This window comes from Mustela putorius, unplaced genomic scaffold (genome assembly GCF_011764305.1).
Source record: "Mustela putorius furo isolate JIRA1106 unplaced genomic scaffold, ASM1176430v1.1 tig00000095_pilon_pilon_pilon, whole genome shotgun sequence".
Taxonomy (NCBI): Eukaryota; Metazoa; Chordata; class Mammalia; order Carnivora; family Mustelidae; genus Mustela; species Mustela putorius.
In genome coordinates this window covers 19,673,555-19,693,313 of record NW_025421280.1, presented here as the reverse complement: position 1 = coordinate 19,693,313, position 19,759 = coordinate 19,673,555, and the positions used below count along the sequence as shown (strand labels likewise).

General features: G+C 39.7%; 1 protein-coding gene across 16 annotated transcripts in view; it reads right to left on the bottom strand.

Annotated features, from left to right (window-relative positions):
- Window positions 1–19,759, bottom strand: part of PBRM1 (polybromo 1) — a 127,583-nt gene that overhangs the window by 66,591 nt on the left and 41,233 nt on the right. For 11 of the 16 annotated variants that reach the window (XM_045079085.1, XM_045079097.1, XM_045079102.1 and 8 more), the window contains 6 exons: window positions 17,268–17,481; window positions 13,029–13,170; window positions 11,815–11,912; window positions 9,706–9,750; window positions 2,929–3,205; window positions 565–670 (listed from right to left, as the gene is read on the bottom strand). In XM_045079085.1, coding sequence (XP_044935020.1) covers window positions 565–670; window positions 2,929–3,205; window positions 9,706–9,750; window positions 11,815–11,912; window positions 13,029–13,170; window positions 17,268–17,481 — 882 coding nt within the window. The remainder of the gene's footprint in view (window positions 1–564; window positions 671–2,928; window positions 3,206–9,705; window positions 9,751–11,814; window positions 11,913–13,028; window positions 13,171–17,267; window positions 17,482–19,759) is intronic. The other 5 variants (XM_045079089.1, XM_045079092.1, XM_045079109.1 and 2 more) reach the window with 1 other exon arrangement.

Sequence of the window (19,759 nt, the reverse complement as noted above, 5' to 3'; positions counted from 1 at the left end):
CCAATGAAGTTTGGTCCCAGGACCTTAAGATCATGACCTGAGCTGCAACCAATTCAGATGCTCAACCGACTGAACCACCCAGGCGCCCCTTAATTCTTTTAAAGTAGTATCTATATCCCATGAGGGGCTTGAACTCACAACCCCAAGATCAAGAGTTGCATGCTCTACTGACTGAGGCAGTCAGGCGCCTCCCTAGAATTAATTCCAGTACTCAGCAAATGAGCATACACAAAACCACTCTGTGTAGTTTTTATGCCTGCAAGAGTGTAGTGGCACTATACTCTTGCAGGCATAAGAGATAGAAAAAAAGACCTAGTCATACTACTGAATATTTACAAAATGGCCACAGCATTTAGAGAGTAAACAAAACCTCTGACTTTATAATCTATTCCCCACATATGTTCCACAACTGAACTACTTAAAATACAGAGAGTGTTTCAGAGGAGGAAAGAAAACTCCCTGCCAGAGTGAGTTCACATTCACCATTTAATGAGACATGATTTCAGTGAGTCAGTAATCTACCCTTGACCGACTGAACTGAGAATGAGCGTGAGGCTGCCTTACTCAGCTTGAGTTTGGGAGAAGCCACATCGTCGTCATCGGGCAGCGGGCCCAGCTCTTTCCTTTTATCCTTGAGTAACTTCTCCAGGATGTGTGCGTCGTTGTACACCTGTATTCCATAAATATATTTAAAATTATTTTCTAAAAAATGTCCTATTGAAGTAGAACACTCATCTATAAAGAAGTTTCAAAACACAGGTTAGCCTAGTTGGGAACTAGAGATAAAGCCTGAGACCACTAGAGAGCCATCAGATCGCATCTCTGCAGGGTGAGCCTTAGCCTCAAATGGTTTGTTGTTTAAGCTTTTTAGGTGATTCTAATGTGCAGACATGAATGCTAAAGTTTAGAACTACTGCAGCAGAATCACTGCAAGTTTTTACAGAAGTTCTAAAACATAATTACGTGTGTTGCTTTCTTCACAACTCTCTCTTGCACTGGACCTTCAAGGTAGCAGACTTAGCTCAATGGGAAATAAAAATGAAAAAGTATATGATAGTTGGACAGCAATACTTCAAATACTGTTAAATGGGATTTAATATCAGTCTGAATTCACAATCTGGCCTCTGATCTGTGAAAAGCAACAATCCCTGGCTAGGCTCTCTCTGAAGACTGAAAAAGGGTGGTAATACGTAGTCAAAAATAAAGTTACTAACCTAATGGCCCCTATAGCTGCATCCCCCTATGACAGAAAATTTGATCACAAGTACCCTCAGTGCCTACTTTATTTTGTAATAGCAAGAGGAAAGGAAACACATGATTTTAAAGTTACTTTACTTCTGGGAGATTTTAAAGTAGATAAAGGAAACTCTAAAAGATATATACACCCTCATCCACGTTCACTGCAGCATTATTACCATAAACAAGACATGGAAGCAACCTAAGCGTCCATTCATAGATGAATGGATAAACACACACACACACACACACACACACACACACACACACACACACACACAGAAGAGTACTATTTAGCCATTAAAAAAAGAATGAAATTTTGCATTTGTGACAAAATGGATGGATCGTGAGGGCATTACGCTAGCTGAAATAAGTCAGAGAAAGACAAATCTGTATCATCTCATGTACATCTATATTCTGAAAAAACAAAAACCAAAAACAGAAAACCCAAGCTCACAGATAGAGAGCAGATCAGTGGTTGTCAGACACAGAGGTTAGGGCATGTGTGAAATGGATGAAGGGGGTCAATAAGCACAAACTTATAATTATAAAATAAGTTACAAGGATATAGTGTATAGCCTGGTAACTATAGTTATTAATACTGTACTTCATATTTAAAAGTTGCTAAGAGAGTAGATCTTAAAAGTTGTTATCACAAGAAAAAAATTTTATAACTATGCAAGCTGACAGATGTTAACTAGACTTGTGGTGACAGTGCAATATGTGTAAATATCAAATCATTATGTTGTACACGTGAAACTATTAGTTACATGTCAATTATACTTCAATAAAAAACACAGATATAGAATATGAAACAAAAATATCAAAGAAGGGAGAATGTATTGTAGCTACACTGATAAAGAGCTAAAAATCATTTACTTAGAGATGCCTTTCTGATACTGGTAAACCTTTCTGAGGACATCCTGATTCTTTTTTTTTTTCTTCTAAAGTCTAATTTTCCTAACATGGTCTTTCTGATAAGCTTTTCTTCCTATCATGCCACCAAATTCTATGGATTCTTACCACACTATGTGCCCTTCCCACTGTTTTTTTTTTTTTTTTTTTAAAGATTTTATTTGAAAGACAGAGATCACAAGTAGGCAGAGAGGAGGAAGCAGGCCCCCCGCCGAGCAGAGAGCCCGATGTGGGGCTCGATCCCAGGATCCTGAGACCATGACCTGAGCCGAAGGCAGAGGATTAACCCATTGAGCCACCTAGGCGCCCCGGACATCCTAATTCTTATATAATCATACCATTTTGTGGACTATCCCTAGAGAAGTGTGGCTATTGCTGGTATTAACAATGAGCAAAGACTTTACTGTCGCTGGCTTTCATCTGGGTGTTACATGCTCTGCATATGCTCTCTTGTTTAAATCCTACAATGGCCCTGATGGAAGTACTATCAGTATCACAAGGGCACAGACGGGGAGAATGAGGCTTGGAAGAAGATGAGAAACTCACATGGGGACTGGAAGAGCAGGCTTCAAATTTAGGATGTCAGCTTACAGAGTATGAACTTCTAACCTTTGTAATGAACTGCTATTTTAACAATTAAGAAAAGACAAAGCATTAAGCTAACCACTGAGAAAAGCAACCTAAGTGAGGCCTCTAGATCCGGTCTCTCAAAATGCATTTTACTACCAACACTGAAAAGGAAACGTGCCCAACCCCAGGACTCCCCCATAACCTTACCTGGGAGCCCTCCTCATTATAGTGCCTGGCATTCCGGAACATCAGCTTCATGTCTTCTATCATTCCCTCTTCCCCTGCATACTTGTCGTTGCGAATGTTATGTTCAATTATTTTCAAGTCCATTGGCTCCAATATGATTTTATAATAGTCAGGATAGTCCTTTTTGGATGGTTTAACCATAAACAGATCACAAAGTCTTCTGCCTGAACCTGGCTCACGAGCTTCAAGAACAACATTGAATAAGATTTTCATTCGCTGCTTTCTTATGTTCTTTTTACTGTTGACGGGGGAGGTAGAAAAGGGGAGAAATGAGAAGAGGTTCAGTTTTCTTCATGTAGGGATGAACATGAAATGAAAAATTAATCTTGTGGGAAGGTGCTTCGTAATGATTACAATTTACTGATTACATATGCAACAAACACAGTAAACATGCTGACAGCTATAAGCAAATATAGGAGAATTTCTAAATAGTTAAAACACAGTGACTCTGGCAGGAGCAGCCAATGAACACCAGACAAACCTGTTTAGAATATTTATGAAATGCAATGCTAAAAAAAAAATGTTCTCTAACACCCAATGAAAATGAAATTGTTTTCAGTTGAAGTATGTTTTTTTGTTGTTATTGTTTTTAAGAACACAGCAAAAATGGAATAAAATCACTAACAGTCCTCACTTCAGAAAACTAAAACCAAACACAAAGAGAATGTGCCATCTCTTAAGACAACCATTCTGACACCTGCATACCCTGGTGACCAGGAAACAAAGGGAGGCTATCTGCAAGGCTAGAGTTTCTAGTCTCAGTGGATACATTTATGTGGTCTAGGTCAGTCCCTGCCTCCTCCAGCTCCATGGGCACGATGCCAACATCCCAACCTAGCTGAAGGAATGAACACTCTGTGGTTCACCTGAGCTCCTGAATAATTTTCATCCTTGAATGTGAGTCCCTGTCTTGTTCTCCAGATTCTCCTAGTGAGCTGTGATGCTAAGCGACAGATGTGTGTGGTACGGAACAAAGTCAAGGGACCACAGATTAGAACCCGAGGTAAAGAGGAGCCCAAGAGAACAGATAGGCTGTCTCCTATTTGTTGAGGAAGCTGGCTCAGAGAGGATAAGTGACTTGCCCAAGGTGAGTTTTCCAGTGAATCATTAGAAGAGATGATCTTTCCATGATTTCTGGCACTATCGGTTATGTCTTCAGAACAATGATAAATTCTAGCCAGACTCAAGCCTGCAGTCTCCATACGAATACTCAAGTAGGTAATAAAAAGACATGATTTATGACTTAATGTCTATTCAACAAACATTTATAAGGTCATATAATGTAGTACTTAGAGATAAATATTTTTTTTTATCTGTTTCCTATCTTATAAATAGAAGGAAGTTCATTTTGGAAGCAAACAACGTGGCTGAATGGATCTCCTACGAAATGGGTCTCCTAGTCTAGTGACTCACTCTACTGCTGGATCATAAAGAGGCCAAAGGCCAGATATTTTCTCTCCGAAGTTCAAAATATGCTTTTTTAAAAAAAGAAACAAAACCCCAATAAAGAATAATTAGCAGATGAGAAAAGAAATATCTATCTTTAAGTCAAGCTTTTTAAAATGTGTCAAATGCCTATCTTCCAAACATCATGGAGCTAAGACAGCCTGAAAGTGGTCAGTTAGGAGGAAAAAAGGACCTCTGGGGGCACCTGGATAGCACAGTGGGTTAAGACTCTGCCTTTGGCTTGGGCCATGATCTTGGGGTCCTGGGATTGAGCCCCACATTGGGCTCTCTGCTCAGTGGGGAGCCTGCTTCCTCCTCTTCCTCTCATTCTGCCTGCCTCTCTGCCTACTTGTGATCCCTTGTCTGTCAAATAGATAAATAAAATCTTTAAAAAAAAAAAGAAAAGAAAGACCTCTGTTTCCTGTGCCTTCACAGGAAGTGGCTCTGGGATCATTTCTGACATTTTCTCCTTTTAGTATTTTTGTGTCTCAATGTCAAGTAAGTAACAGTTAAATATGTTAGGAGAAGTTTCATTCCGTGTGAACTATTTCCCCAAAGAGGAATCTGGGCACAATGGTATGAAAGCAATAGCCCTCTCAGTCCAGGACTCAGTAAAGGGATAATGGAAGGGGAACTTGGGACAGAGCTCCACATGTGGGCAGAAATTAGAATACAGATGACATTAACCTTCAGGGAGCCTCTAAAGAAAAATTTCAGAATCTGAATTTGGTATCACAGAAATCAAAAACTACTAAAGGGGCACCTGGGTGGCTCAGTCGGTTAAGCGTCTCCCTTTGGCTCAGATCATGATCCCAGGATCCTGAGATTGAGCCCCACATGTGGCTCCCTGCTCAGTGGGGAACCTGCTTCTCCCTCTCCCTCTGCCTGCTGCTCTCCTTGTGCTCTCTCTCTTGCCAAATAAATACATAAAATCTTAAAAAAAAATACTAAAGATGGTTATGGTTTCTTTAGATCTCACTTGTATCGGTCAAACTTCAAAATGAAGACTCAGAAATTCCATTCTGAACCTGTGAGCTTAAAAAACTCTCTCCAATAATCAACTCAAAGCGAAATTGCTCCTCAATCTGGGAATATCATGCAGAACAATTCAAGGTTTCTTTCTTGGTCCAGGTAAGCTTTCTTCCTTTCCTCGTTCCAGTATATCACCCGCAATCATCACTGGACTTTTCTAGATGAAGCTACAAATACTCTACAAATACAAATCTGAGAGTGGGTCCAGGGCAGTGTTTTTTTTTTAGGATTTTATTTATTTGACAGAGAGAGACAAAGTGAGAGAGGGAACACAAGCAGAGGGAATGGGAGAAGGAGAAGCAGACTTCCTTCCCATCGAGCAGGGAGCCTGATGCAGGGCTTGATCCGAGGACCCTGGGATCATGACCTGAGCCGAAAGCAGACACTCAACAGAGCCACCCAAGTGCCCCTCTAGGGCAGATTTTTATGAGTTTTTTAAACAGGAGGGAAAGCTTTTTTACTGAATTTTAGGGAGAATGCCAATAAAATAAAAGGAGAGTGGGATAGCTCTGAGACCAAGCAGCTTTGAATGGGACATATCCAAAATGTGAAATCTCGGGCACCTGGGCTCCCTACTCCCTACTCCATTGGGCTCCCTACTCAGTGGAGAGTCTGCTACTCCCTCTGGCCCTACCCCTGCTTGTGCTCTCGCTCTCAAATAAATATAATCTTAAAAAAAAAAAAAAAAAAAAAAAAAAAAAAAACACCAAAATCCAGATGCCTGGGTAGCTCAGATGGCTGTGTCTGCCTTCGGCTCAGGTCATGATCCCAGGGTCCTGGGATCGAATCCCACCCTGGACTCCTTGCTCCTTGGGGAGCCTGCTTCTCCCTTTGCTTCTGCCCCCCTCTCTTTCTGTCTCTCATGAATAAATAAATAAAATCTTTCTCTTTTTTTTGGAAGATTTTTAAATTTATTTATTTGACAGAGAGAGTGAGCACAGGCTGATAAAGTGGCAGGCAGAGGGAGAAGCAGGCTCCCTGTCGAGCAAGGAGCCCGATGTGGGACTCGATCCCAGGAGGCTGGGATCATGACCTCAGCCGAAGGCAGCTGCTTAACCAACTGAGCCACCCAGGTGTCCCAAATAAATAAAATCTTAAAAAAAAAAAAAAAAGTGAAATCTGAATTTAAGAGACTGAATTTATTTAACAGACTACTCTAATAACTGAAATGTACTGTTTTAGGATTTTCATTACCAATAGTATCCTCTCCCCATTTGTATCATTCACTATTTACCAATCATGTGTAATCTCATGTGTAACTGGTTTCCATCCTCAAAGGCAAGCAAAACTTTTGTTGTCTGGGTCACTTACAACCTTCTCTGAACAAACCCAGTTTTATTATTTTGTTGACATCTTTCCTGATCCTTATATTGTTTCTGACACTGAGAACTAATGGCCCATTAGTTTTAATCTATCAGAAAAAACTGAGTTAAATTTCATTCTCTTCTATAATAACTATAATAGCTTGGGTGGTTAGTGTATTTGCTTTATCTTTTTCCAATATGGATGCTGAACTTTATTATATCTGTGACTTTTGAAAGCAACTTCAAATACTTTCTGAAATGAGAAAAAAATTACAAAAAGACAGAAACCATATTCCCCTATATTGTACTTTATGTTTACTGTTTGCAATGTCACTTTGTTTTTCGGGTTCTTCTTAGACCCTGTCCTGCTCTCTCAGACCACTAACTGTAAGTTGTTTGTTTACTCCTTCCCATTTTGGGAAAAATGCATTAATCTCAGACCTTGTAACTGGCATACTCATTCTTCTGTTTTTAATCAGCACCCTTAAACATACTGCAGTAAAATGTATCTTAAGGGAGTTCAAAACCAGGGCTGTTTATCATCGTGTACTTATGCGGGCCACATTGAAAAGGGGACACCAACTCAAAAACAGACTTTGTTATAATAAGTATGCAGTTCTAGAATTTTACAGAAGATAGGCCATGATGGGTTCTGTGCTAACAAAATCATTATACTACAGTGATTCCAACAAATGGAAGTGTCTTGAGAAATGGGTGCTTTTTCTAACTTGCACAAAGATAAGAAGCTGGAAGAGGCTGTGTTCTGAATCAGATTTTCCAGGCCCAGCACTACCACCATCCTCCTGATTCCCAACCCAGCTTGAACCACTGCAATCACTGTCACTTTTTGCTTCTCTCAGTTTATCACCAAGTTTTAGAGGAACCTCCACAGCCCTTCTGGATCTGATCTTTCCTTTAATTTTTTTATGCCATAGTGTTAGTCTTTAACCTCATACTTTGTGGCTCACTATATTCTCAAACGTCCTTAACATTATATTTCCTCTGAAGCTATCACTTATAATTATATGTATTCACATTTGCATATATACACACAAAATTCCCATTTATGGTTATAGCTAACACTTCTTCTGCGTGCCAGGGGCTGTGCTAGTAAAGCACTGTATGTGTGACCTCATTTAATCCTCAAGCTCTAAGAACCAGGTACACTTACTATCCCAACTTTGCAGTTGGAAAACTGGAGGATTACAGGGGTCAAGCAAATACCCAAGGTCACAAGGTGAGCAATCAGAACTAAGACTTGAATCAGCTGATAATCACCAGGCTGCTTTTATGATGTCCTTCCCTTTCCCAAAAGTCAGCACTTACCATGGGCCTCTACCCTGTTCATAGGCTCCCAGGTCTCCCAGCATTTAACTCCCTGGTCCTAGAGTTTCAGTGGTGTCTGCTGTTAAGCTAAATAAACCCAAAGGTTCTCTCCTTTACAAGGTTTGCTACATTTACTGCATCTTCACGTCTACAAGGAGTAAAACCTTTTAATAAAAATCTTTTAATAAATAATAAATCTTTTCTAATTAGTTTCCCAGGCTAGTAATAATGGACTACAAAAAAAAAAAAAAAAAAGAAAGAAATCTCCCAAGCCTTAACATCAATAGGAACTACTTCCAGAAAATAATCAGAGTTGCATTTATTGAGTACTAACTGCATCTAGGCCCAGTTCTAAGGGCTTTAAACACAACAACCACCCAGGTCTTCATGATGACCTTAAGTAGGTACAGTTACCAACTCTTTTTTCAGATGAAGAAACTGAAGTAAGGCTCAGATCACAGAGCTAATTAGAATAACTAGGATTTGAACTTGGGCAGTTAAGTTCTAGAGCTTGGGGTTATACTACTACTCCAAATGCCCTGGATTTCTATTTCTACTACTACCCAGAGTTAGTGCCATACACATTATGAATGACGTAAGAGAAATATAACCCATGATCTTTTTCTTAAATTTGTGATTTAAGAACATTTTTCTTAAGGAAAATATTAGGAAGACGATAATAATAACACAGTAATTTTGTAGAGTAGACTGCCTATGGGAGCAAAATGCAGATAACTTTAGAACATCTAAACTGCAAAGAAAAGCATGATAGGGAAATCCTACTTCCTAGAGCTCTTTGGGCAGTCATGCATGTAGTTCTATAAAACTACGTAACTGTGTACCTTGTGCAATTATTCTAAGACATTGCTCCCACACAATTTCATTTGTTTTCAACCTGCCTTGCTTCCTGGCAAGTAAGTTCCTGGCACAAAGAGGTGACACTTAAACATTTTCCTTTATGGCCTGTAACAGCAGAGTCTGGTGTTCTGTCAGCAATTGACACTCCATGAACGCCAGAAGGCTAAGGTGAAAATAAAAGCACCACACAATGATGACCAGGACTGTAATAAGGCAACTCATAATTTAAAAATCAAAAGTGACATGCAAAAGAATGGATGCTTTCAAAGAACTAAAACATGGGCAAGATCAGAGACTGATGAATGTATTCATGCTTGAGAAGCCCCAACCCAACACACAGGTGCCAACCCAGGCTGACTTCACTTGGACTGTCAGCATTGGTTTTGATCCTTCTACCAGCCCCCCCTGGTGTAAGAGACATCCCTGAAAAGGCACCAGCATCTGCCAGCCTCTGGACACTGGCAACACTGTCATATTCTCAGCCTCCACCTTCTGTTGCACAAGCACAACCACAATGACTGGTGAGGGCTTGTGGCTGCTGACAAAGCTAGCAACAAATCGAGGATTCAGAACATACTGAGGCAAAGTAATCCCGAATTTATTCTACCAACTGTACTTCTCAACTATACTGCTTTCTTCACTCATAAAACAGACTGGCACCCAAATAAACTTATTTCACATGCTGACTTCACTTTTCACCTAATCAGTACAGACCATGCCACGGAAGTTATACTTTTAAAAATACGTTTATGCATATAAAAGGACTGCACACCTGGAGAGCCTCCTGAGACCCAACATCTCACTGTCAAGAGTGTTCCTGGGAAAGCAGAAACAAACATTACATGTAAAGAGAAACAAAACAAGCAACATCGGAGGGTCATGTATAAACCAAATACGGTTGAGAAAAAAGAGGCTTATCCAATCCAAAGGATAAAAGATATTAAGAATACTTGGAACATTTTAACAGGAAAACAGCAGGTAGACTTTTGGGCAAAGGGGTGGGGGAGAAGACTGTACTCCCAGAATGAAGAGAACATACATTTTTTTCCACACTTTTTGATATTAGAAAAAAATAAGGCAAAGATAGAATTATACACAGTATTGAGAAGTCAAGTGGTACTTAGAAAACCTGGCCCTGACATCACTGGACAAGCTGACTAGGCAGCTGTGTTTGCCTGAATTCCCAAAAAGTCTATTTCTCATTAGCAAAACCTCATAACATAACGAGCTACCTCCTAAAAGGCTCGTTAACATTTCTTTCTTTGACACAGTTCAAAGCGTAGGACTCGCTTCTCTCAACCTCTTACTCTGTCTACTCATGCCTGTATTTCAAAACCAGGTATGTTCTTTTATTGCTTTAGCTATGATTTAAATTTGTTCTTCTCTTATTTGTGTTTTTCACTTCCTAGGAAACCTGTTTATAGAGACATTTTATCTGAAGGATTTTATGAATTCAACAACGTAATGCTTCAATTTTCCTTTTGTGGGAGGTTTTAGATCAATAACTTTCCTGTGATTTACTTGGGTTGTCCCACCAACTATAAGCCACAGAGACCGAGAGGTCATTAAGGATTTGACCTGGGCTAACGCTTCCTCAGAACAGTTGTAATGCTCAACTAGTTTCAGATCTCTTTCCATTCGGTGTTGGCACTAACTGTACCATCACTCTGCCTCCATTACCTTCTTTTGCCTTAGAAGTTTTTATCTTTGATGGGTGACTGATCTGGAAAACACAGGTGATGCTGTAGTAGTTATATAATTACACTCAAAGATGTCCTTGACTTGATGTTTCTGATCTGGTTTCACATTTTTCCTCCGTTGTCCCTGGTATAACAAGGAATTAAGAACTTGGAAGGATGAAATTCATAGGCCAGTAATGGAGGAGACTCACATCTCAGGGTACACCAATCAATTTCGTTACCATGGCATAGCACAGCAGTTACTCCCAAAGCTAAAAAAGTTTTCCCAAAAGCTATTTGTAAGAGGTAAAGATGGGATAGCTTCTCTTTTGTAAACCACTTTTTAAAAGCCTCTGCTCTCAGTGGATCTCTTAATGTTACTAGTGACTTCTTCATTCAACTCTGGATCTGCCCCCACTATTAGTGATCAGCTTATTTCTTGTTTGTGGTGTCCTCCCTGGAGAAACCGCTGCTACAAAGATGGTGAGACAGTTAAGGCTGAGGGAGAGTATGGTGTTCGACAAAGATCGAGCCAGAGAAACTCTGTGTGGGAGGCGTAGACAAAAGAGTCGCTCTTGCACGATTCTTTATAGGAGTCCAGCTTCAGAATCTGACAGTGAAGAGCCCTTCCACAGAACCCATGAGAGAAAGGAAGGGTGACGGAAGTTCGGAGAAACATGAGAAAGAGAGAAAACCAAACAACTAGCTTAGCATTTTATCAACTACAAGAAGTTATGACTTGGTAGTTTATAATCTGACATCCTTAAAATGGCAAATAAAGATCAGATTAATAAGGAAAACCAAAGACTTGAGAGTATCAACGATTTACTTTGCTGTAGTGATAGTACTGAATTTTTTTGCAGTTCACCACGTAGAAATTACCTAAATGAGATTCAAGTGGCTCTCCTGAAATGCCACATTAAAGCAAAATGGCCCAGACAGCCAACAGAGTAGCATGCTTTGCCAAGCCCTGTAAGGAGCTGTCACTTTCGTCCTTGCGATCTACAGCCATTCCGGCCCTTGTACCAACAGCAGTGTTGATCATACGATTCCCAAATGGATTCTAACAGAAGATCTGTTAGCAAATAATGAGAGCTTGTAAGCAAATTCATACCTGACAGCTTAAAGACACATTTTTCTGCACTTACCAAAAACAAAATAATAGAAAAATAGATGTCTCCATCTATGAGAAGAATATGTACCTTTTTCTTTTGGCACTACCAGCATCAGAGGTGGCTGAAGAAATCATGCTGTCTCCATCCTCAATGTCGTCCCTCCTAGCAAGCTCCTTCTTCTTTGCCTGAAACAGAGCAGACCCTGGGAGTCAAGCTCTCCTGCTGAATGCTCCCAGAATGTACGAATATTAAACAGCTAGACATACCAGATTCTCTTAGAGAAATACAACCACTATAAGATGCACAGAATTAAAGAGTCAGTAAACATTTTCAATAACCTGGTCTGACAAAAGCCTGCACGACCTGTAGAAAAGTAGGTTAAAAACTGGATCTGGCAGATTGAGGACGCAACACTAGCTCAAGTACCAGACTACAAGGGCACTGGCTTGTTCAAAGCTCTGAGGCAAATTGTAGGAGTGTCCTGCCATTTTTAGGTGAAGCCACTAAAGACAGTTTTTGGTGCCTTGGACTTCTTCAGCGATGCTGTGGCTAAGAAGAAGGTTTAATGCTAGAGGTGAAAGAAGATCTACTTTCAACACATGCATTTTTAAAGACCTTCTGCCAAAGAGCTGAAAGTCCAACCGCTGCAGACTTAGGGAATGCATGCGCAGTGCCGAAAGGAAATACATGAAATGCGCAGCGCTGAGGCCAGGATCAATTACACAGAATGAAGATTCTCCAGGGGATCTAAAATTCTTTAGTTGTTTCCTTGCTCTGGGATTCTTTTTCCAGAAAGATTCTACTCAAAACTGACAGACACAATTTGTATTTCGTATCTCTGCCTTTCTTCAAAATGCCTAGATGACCCATGACTTCCCGTGCCCACTAAGACGTGCTCTCAGAAAGGATCTGATAAATTCCTGAACACTGTACGATGATTAGTTACCTTTACCTAGGACCAATTTTGCTACCTTAACAGTCGCAAGTCTAGAACCAAAGAAATAAAATCTACATGATAGAGTACCATCTGCAACTGGAGGGAAACTTCCTGAGGCCCTAAAATTACCTCCCACGCACAAATCCCTGCTTCTTCCACTCACAAGGCTAGCCCAGTCTAAATTATTACTCCTACTCTACATGTTCCTGACAACTCTAAAAAAACATACTCAGCAGTACTTGTAATTGAAACAAATGATGTGATACTGCTGGGAGAAATCACGTATCTTAAAAACACACACTCCCAGTCTGTAGAATTATTCCAGTTGTCCGTATTGCAGCTAAGCAAATCCGGGGGATCATACCTGCATGACCTGCTGCAATTTCAGAACTCGCTTGTAGATGGCTGAATTGGGAACATTATAGCGTTTGGCATTTTCAAACATTAAATTCAGATCACACTCCAAATGATCTAAAGTTTCATATTCTTGGTTCTTTAGTTTTGTTCTGTGAAAGACAAACACAGGGCTACAATTTACCATTATGAAAATGATGGAATACCCTTACTGAAAGTTTAGTACAAAAATCCTAACACGCACTAGCTGACCTCTTTACTTGTGATACTGATGAGAGGCCCATCTACCTTCAAGACAGAAAGGAGACAAAAGCACCATTGTATTTAGGCAGTAGGACAGTCTACCTGGAAATCCAGAAACATAAGAAATAATAAGAGGACCTACGTGCCAAGGTGGTCAATTACAGAACACATATATTAGCAAAAGTACTAATGTCTGTTAGTGGTTAACATGCAAACCCCAGGAAGAAAAAAAAAATCACGGAGGTTTTAAGATACCTTAATGAAGAACCATGGTGATCTAGCCACTTCTGATAAGAGGCCATTCCAGTTCATGAAGGTTAATGAAAAGAGAAGGTACTCACAAACCATGAAAGGGGATATATATACATACGTACAACTAAAAGGTTGTAAGATGGCAAGTGAGAGGCAGATACATTAGGGCCCAATGACTACTTTTCTTCTAATACAAACATCTGCAACTAATTATCAAGGCTTAAAATCAACATTACTTATTTTACGTAAATCTTAAGGATTCTGATATCTTTCAGACACTATGGCTGTTGTTAATACCAACTCTCATAAAGTCCTTTATAAATTTTACTTTAAAGATTTATGTATTTATTATTTCAGAGAGAGGGAGACAGAGCATGAACAGGAGGGGCAGAGCAAGACCGATTCTCAAGCAAACTTTGCACTGAGCACAGAGCCTGACCTGGACATGATCCCAAGATGCTAAGATCATGACCCGAGCCAAAACCAAGAGTCAAATGCTTAAGTGATTGTGCCACTCAGGCATCCCTACATTTTGTTTAAAAAGATTTATTTATTCATTTGAGAGAGTGTGTGCATGGGAATGCACACAGGGGAAAAGAGCAGGGGTGGGGGAGAAAGAGACTCTCAAGCACACTCCCTGCTGAGTGGGGGGGGGGGCATGCAGGGCTTAATCCCACAACCCCGAGATCATGACCTGAGCTGAAATCAAGAGTTGGATGCCTAACCACCTGAGCCACCCAAGTGCCCCATGTCCCTTATACATTTACATGAAGTGAAGAGTCAGTTTGCCCTAACTCTGTATGCACACAGGATAGACTTTTAAATCTTTTGACTGAAGTACTTGTACACTGCTTAGAAAGACATGTACTGCTTAGAAAGACACGAATGTCAGAGAACACCTCGGGGGTAGAGCAAACAACCACGCACAAACTCAGCTCTCAGTACCAGCCTACGTGGCTAGCACTGAGCATTTAAATTACAGCCTCAGACTTACTCCTGCCAACTCTGAGAGTAATTACTCTGAGAGTAATGTGCTGACTATTCTCAATCCCCACAAAGAACAGACATGGAAGTCAAACTTGTAAATGACAATCTACAATAAATGTACAGACATTTATCAGACTGATGTCCACCAAAATTAGAGGGGGACAGGATAGGCACAAAGGGAAATAAAAGATGGGGATGACAAGCCCCAGCAAAGTGGAAGGTAGCATTTGGGCCACACTGTCTAGCTCCTGCCCACTCTTTCATTTCTGTTGCCTTTTAAATGATTTATTTATTTTAGAGAGAGAAAGAGAGCGAGAGAGCATATGTGCTTGGGGGGCAAGGGGCAGAGAGACAAGAGAGTCCTAAGCAGACTCCTTGCTGGGCATGGTGCCTGAGGTGGGGCTCGATCCCAGGACCCTGAGATCATGACCTGAGCTGAAATCAAGAGCTGGATGCTTAAATGACTGTGCCACCCAGGCGCCCCTCTTTTTGTTGCTTTTGATGACACTTAACTATCATCCTTCCACCAAAAAATCTTCCTAGGACTGTGCCGTATAATAACATTAGCCACCCCCACATGGGGCTTTTTTTAAATTGAAGTAAAATTTAAAATCTAGTTCCTTACTTGTACCAGTCACATCTCAAGTGCTTAATAGTCCCATGTGACTAGTGGCTAACATATTGGACAGGGCACAGAAAACATGTCCACCATCATAGAAAGTTCTACTGGGCAGCACTGCTGTAGATTTCCATGTTGCTCTGATGCAGAGACAATGGAAGGTAGGCCAGGTCCTGTCAGGCACCACTGGCCACGTGTCCTTGGAAACGGAGGTAGATTAGTCACGCTAAGAGCTAACCCTTCAAAACTCTAGTGTGCTACCAGCTAAGCCTCAGTCATTTCTGTTCCTCACACTCCTCTACCTGTGTGCCAGACAACTGTCAAGAAATAAGTTTAAAAAGGGGGGAGAGGGACGTCTGGGTGGCTCAGTTGGTTAAAAAGGGGGGAGAGGTGCAGAATTACTGACTTAACCAAGCAAGGTTTCTATTAGAAAATTCTAACTTAGGGTGCCTGGGTGGCTCAGTGGGTTAAGCCTCTGCCTTCGGCTCAGGTCATGATCTCAGGCTCTTGGGACAGAGTCCCGCATCGGGCTCTCTGCTCAGCAGGGAGCCTGCTTCCCCCTCTCTCTCCCTCTCTCTCTCTGCCTGCCTCTCTGCCTACTTGTGACCTCAGTCTCTCTGTCAAATAAGTAAATAAAATCTTTAAAAAAAGAAAAAAAAAAAAGAAAATTCTAACTTGGAAGAAGGTTGTAGGCAGGTGTTTGGGTTGGCTGAGAATATGTCTTCCTTTACACTAGACTCATTATTTAGACTAAAAAAAAAAAGGCTGAGGGAGAAAAGAAACAAAAGACAAAAACTGTTGAGTTAATGGGGTGCCTGGGTGGCTCAGTAGTCAGGCATCTGCCTTCAGCTCAGGTCATGATTCCAGGCTCCTGAGATCGAGGTCCGCCACCAGGATCCCCATTCAGTGGGAAGCCTGCTTCTCCCTCTCCCACTCCCTCCGCTTGTGTTCTCTCTCTTGCTATCTGTATCTGTCAAATAAATAAATGAAATCTTTAAAAAAAAAAATTGTTGAGTTAAAAGGGAATCTCTCAACACCTATAAGACTGTCACTATCTTTTTCAAGGCAAAGAGTATAAAAGACAAATTTCCAAGCTATTTTTTTAATGAACGGCAGCTTTAATTTCCATGTTATTTTAAGAGGATCAAATAAACTGACTTCCTGTATCCTATTTGGGTACAAAACCTCCTAAGTTTGCATTAAGTAAAAACACCATAAATTTTACTGATCAAGTGATGAAAACAGAAGTTATAAATACAAAACCATGAAACATTATGTTGTTCGCAATCTCATTTTCTAGAATCCAGCAAGTAAAAGAATTTTAATTGCTATTATTTGAAAGGTTAGTTATCTGTCCTGATAAATACCAGCCTATTCTAATTTTGTCTAGTTGAGATATATTTTTACCTTGTCACCTCTGAGTATACTGTAGAACCCAACTCGCACTGTGAGAGTTATGATATTACTTATTTCCTATTATTTTTAATGATGAGGCGGTGGGGTTTCAGTATTCTATCTGAATTCCCAACATTTGTTTTATTGATTGACTGATTGTAGGCTGCATGTCCAGTGTGGAGCTTGAACTCACGACCCTGAGATCCAGAGTCGCATGCTCTACTGACTGAGCCAGCCAGGCAACCCCCAATGACTGTTTTAAACAGAAAAAGGAAACCAAGATGAGCCATCTTTCAGGTACTGTTTCAGCTAATGAATTCCCTAAGAGCTGTCTGTGCTTATTCTGGATTCAACTTTAGATAAAAATTTAAATAGAGTTTAACTGTTGTATTTAAAATACCAATAATTTTTAAAAAATCAATAAAAAGTATAAGCAGAAAGATTTTTGTGCTTTGTTCAGTTGTAAGAAAATGAACATTTAAGTTCTGAGTTGCATGACTCTATAGTCTATAATCTGACACACAAATAAATGCCTATCATGTTTTTATTTGCCTTGACTCTATTACAGTATAAATGTGTATTTAATCAAATTTATTTCTCAGTTTTCATATAGAAGTAATAATCAAAATATACTCTAGACATGTGAAAATATTTTTACCTTTAATATGTTTATCCATTTTAGTAAGGAGATACATGTGCAGGCTCAACCACAAGAAAATGGATTTCTATCGAGTAATGTAGAAAGCATCTTACCTGATCTGCTGTAGGGATATAGGCATTTTAATTTGCTGATAATAATCAGGGTATTTTTTCTTTGAAGGCAAATGGAAAAAAGGTTCAGCTATTAGCTGCCCTTGGTTATTCCGACAACTCCTAACTGTGTCATAAAGCTGATAAAAAGGATTTGAAACATCCATAAATGAAGTAATGCTCTCTGCTTCTGATTCTCCTTCTTCATAACGTGCAGCTAAAAAAAAGACAAAAAAGGGGAAGAAAGAACCATGCTTTAAAATAAAGCTCTTTTAACAACCTTCCAAAGTAAGATTTATATGTTTGAGAATACTTATTTTAAAAGAATAGTTGCCAGCTGTCATTAAAGATGCTGTCAGTAGCGCTTAATATAATTGCATATTTACTTAGAGAAATGTTACACAGAAACAGAATAAAGTGTTACACAGAAAACATTATACTGTTTTTTAAAAGTTACAAAAGAGTTTCTCTCTTTAAATGTGCTTTTTTTTTTTTAAACATTTTATGTATTTATTTGACAGAGAGAGACACAGCTAGAGAGGGAACACAAGCAGGGGGAGTGGGAGAGGGAGAAGCAGGCTTCTGGCTGAGCAGGGAGCCTGATGTGGGGCTCAATCCCAGGACCCTGGGATCATGACCTGAGCCGAAGGCAGATGTTTAACAACAGAGCCACCCAGGCACCCCTTTCTGTTTCTTTCTTGACAGTCTCACTACAGATGTGACAGTCTTGACAGTCTCACTACAGATGTTAAAACTATTTTATTAATAGTTTTAACAGAAAAACTCTGACTTTATTGTTTTTTTCTACCACAGGTTTCCTTTCTAACAAATTCATTTCTGCTCTTAGCTTTCTTACCTTTTCTTCTAATGTCTCTGCTTTTATCCTCTTATTATTTACTTATGTTAGATGTTTATTAGTTCACTTTTCTTTTTTAATTGAGAGTGAGAGTGAGAGAGATCAGAGGGAGAAGGAGAAGCAGAGTCGCTGAAGAGCAGAGAGCCTCATGTGGGGCTCAATCCCAGGACCTGAGTTGACGGCAGATGCTTAGCCCACTGAGCCACCCAGGAGTCCCTAGTTCATTGACTTTCAGCTGTCTGTTTAGACAGACACATTCAGACCTAACCTGCTCTCCAAAGTACAGCTTTAGCTTTGTCCCCACTGTTTTGATATATACTGTTCTCATTATTGCTATTGTTCAATCTCAGGTAATTAAATTCCTATTATAATTTTTCCTTTTTAAAAAGAAAAACCCAAGCATCTGGAGACTTTTGTATTTCCTCAGTGTTTGGGTTTTTAACTTTTACCTTCTAAAGATTAGGTGTTTACCACAGCTGTATTATGGTCAGAAATAATACCCAACTTTTAAATTGGTTGAAATTTGTTTCATGGCTAAGTATATGATTAATATCTGTGATTATTCCACAAGAATCAGAGGAATACTTGCCTGTTTATATCCATCTTGTGTCAGCTGAATAGTACCCCCCAATATATCCAAGTCTTAATCCACAAAACTGTGACTATTACCTTATATGACAAAAGAGACTTTGCAGATATGATTGGAAGTTAAGGATCCTGAATGTGGGAAATTATCCTGGATTAAACTCTGAGCACTAAATGTCATTGCAAGGGTCCTTATAAGAGGCAGGCAAGGTCAAAGGAGAAAGGAGACGAGATGACAGATAGAGACTGGGAGTGCTACATTTTGAATAGAGAGGAAGGAGCCATTAGCCAAGGTATACAGGTAGCTTCTAGAAATTAGAAAAGGAGAGGGAATGGTATATCACCTAGAGCCTCCAGAGGAACACTTGCCTGCCAATAACTTGACTTTAGACTGCCGACCTCCAGAATCAAAGAGAATACATTCGTGTTGTTTTAAGCCACCAAACCAAGCTTATAGTAATTAGTTTTTGCAGGAAACAGGAAATAAACACATTGGTGAGAAATAAGCGCTGTGTATTCAAATAATCGTCTTCACTGGTTTTCTGGCTGCTTATCTAGCAATGGAAAGCAGTGAACTCCCACTCTAGGGCAATGTTTTCACTTTCTCTGCCACCTTCTATCTGGTTGTTTTATGTATTTTGAGTTTTGTAATTTATTTTCCTACTGAAATAAACCTTTTGTCACTATGAGGTGACTCCTTTCTACCCTTGGTAATGCTTTCTGTTTAAAAGTTCATTCTATCAGAAGTCAATGTAACTATCCTTTGGTTATTATTTGCCCTATGTATCTTTTTCCATCCTTTTACATTAAACTTTCCTGTATTTTGACATTTCAGATGTGTCTCTTGCAATCAGCATACAACCGGATTTAAAAAAAAAATCTAATCTAAAACTGTTATAATTGGCAAATTTGGGTCATTAACACTGATGTGATTTCTGATACAATTTTTGGAGTTGTCTCTCTCAACTTTATACTTTCCACTTGTCCCATTTTCTCTGTTTCTTTTTGCCTTCTTTTCTTATTTTGTTTTTGCGGAGGAGAACTGAAAGGTTGA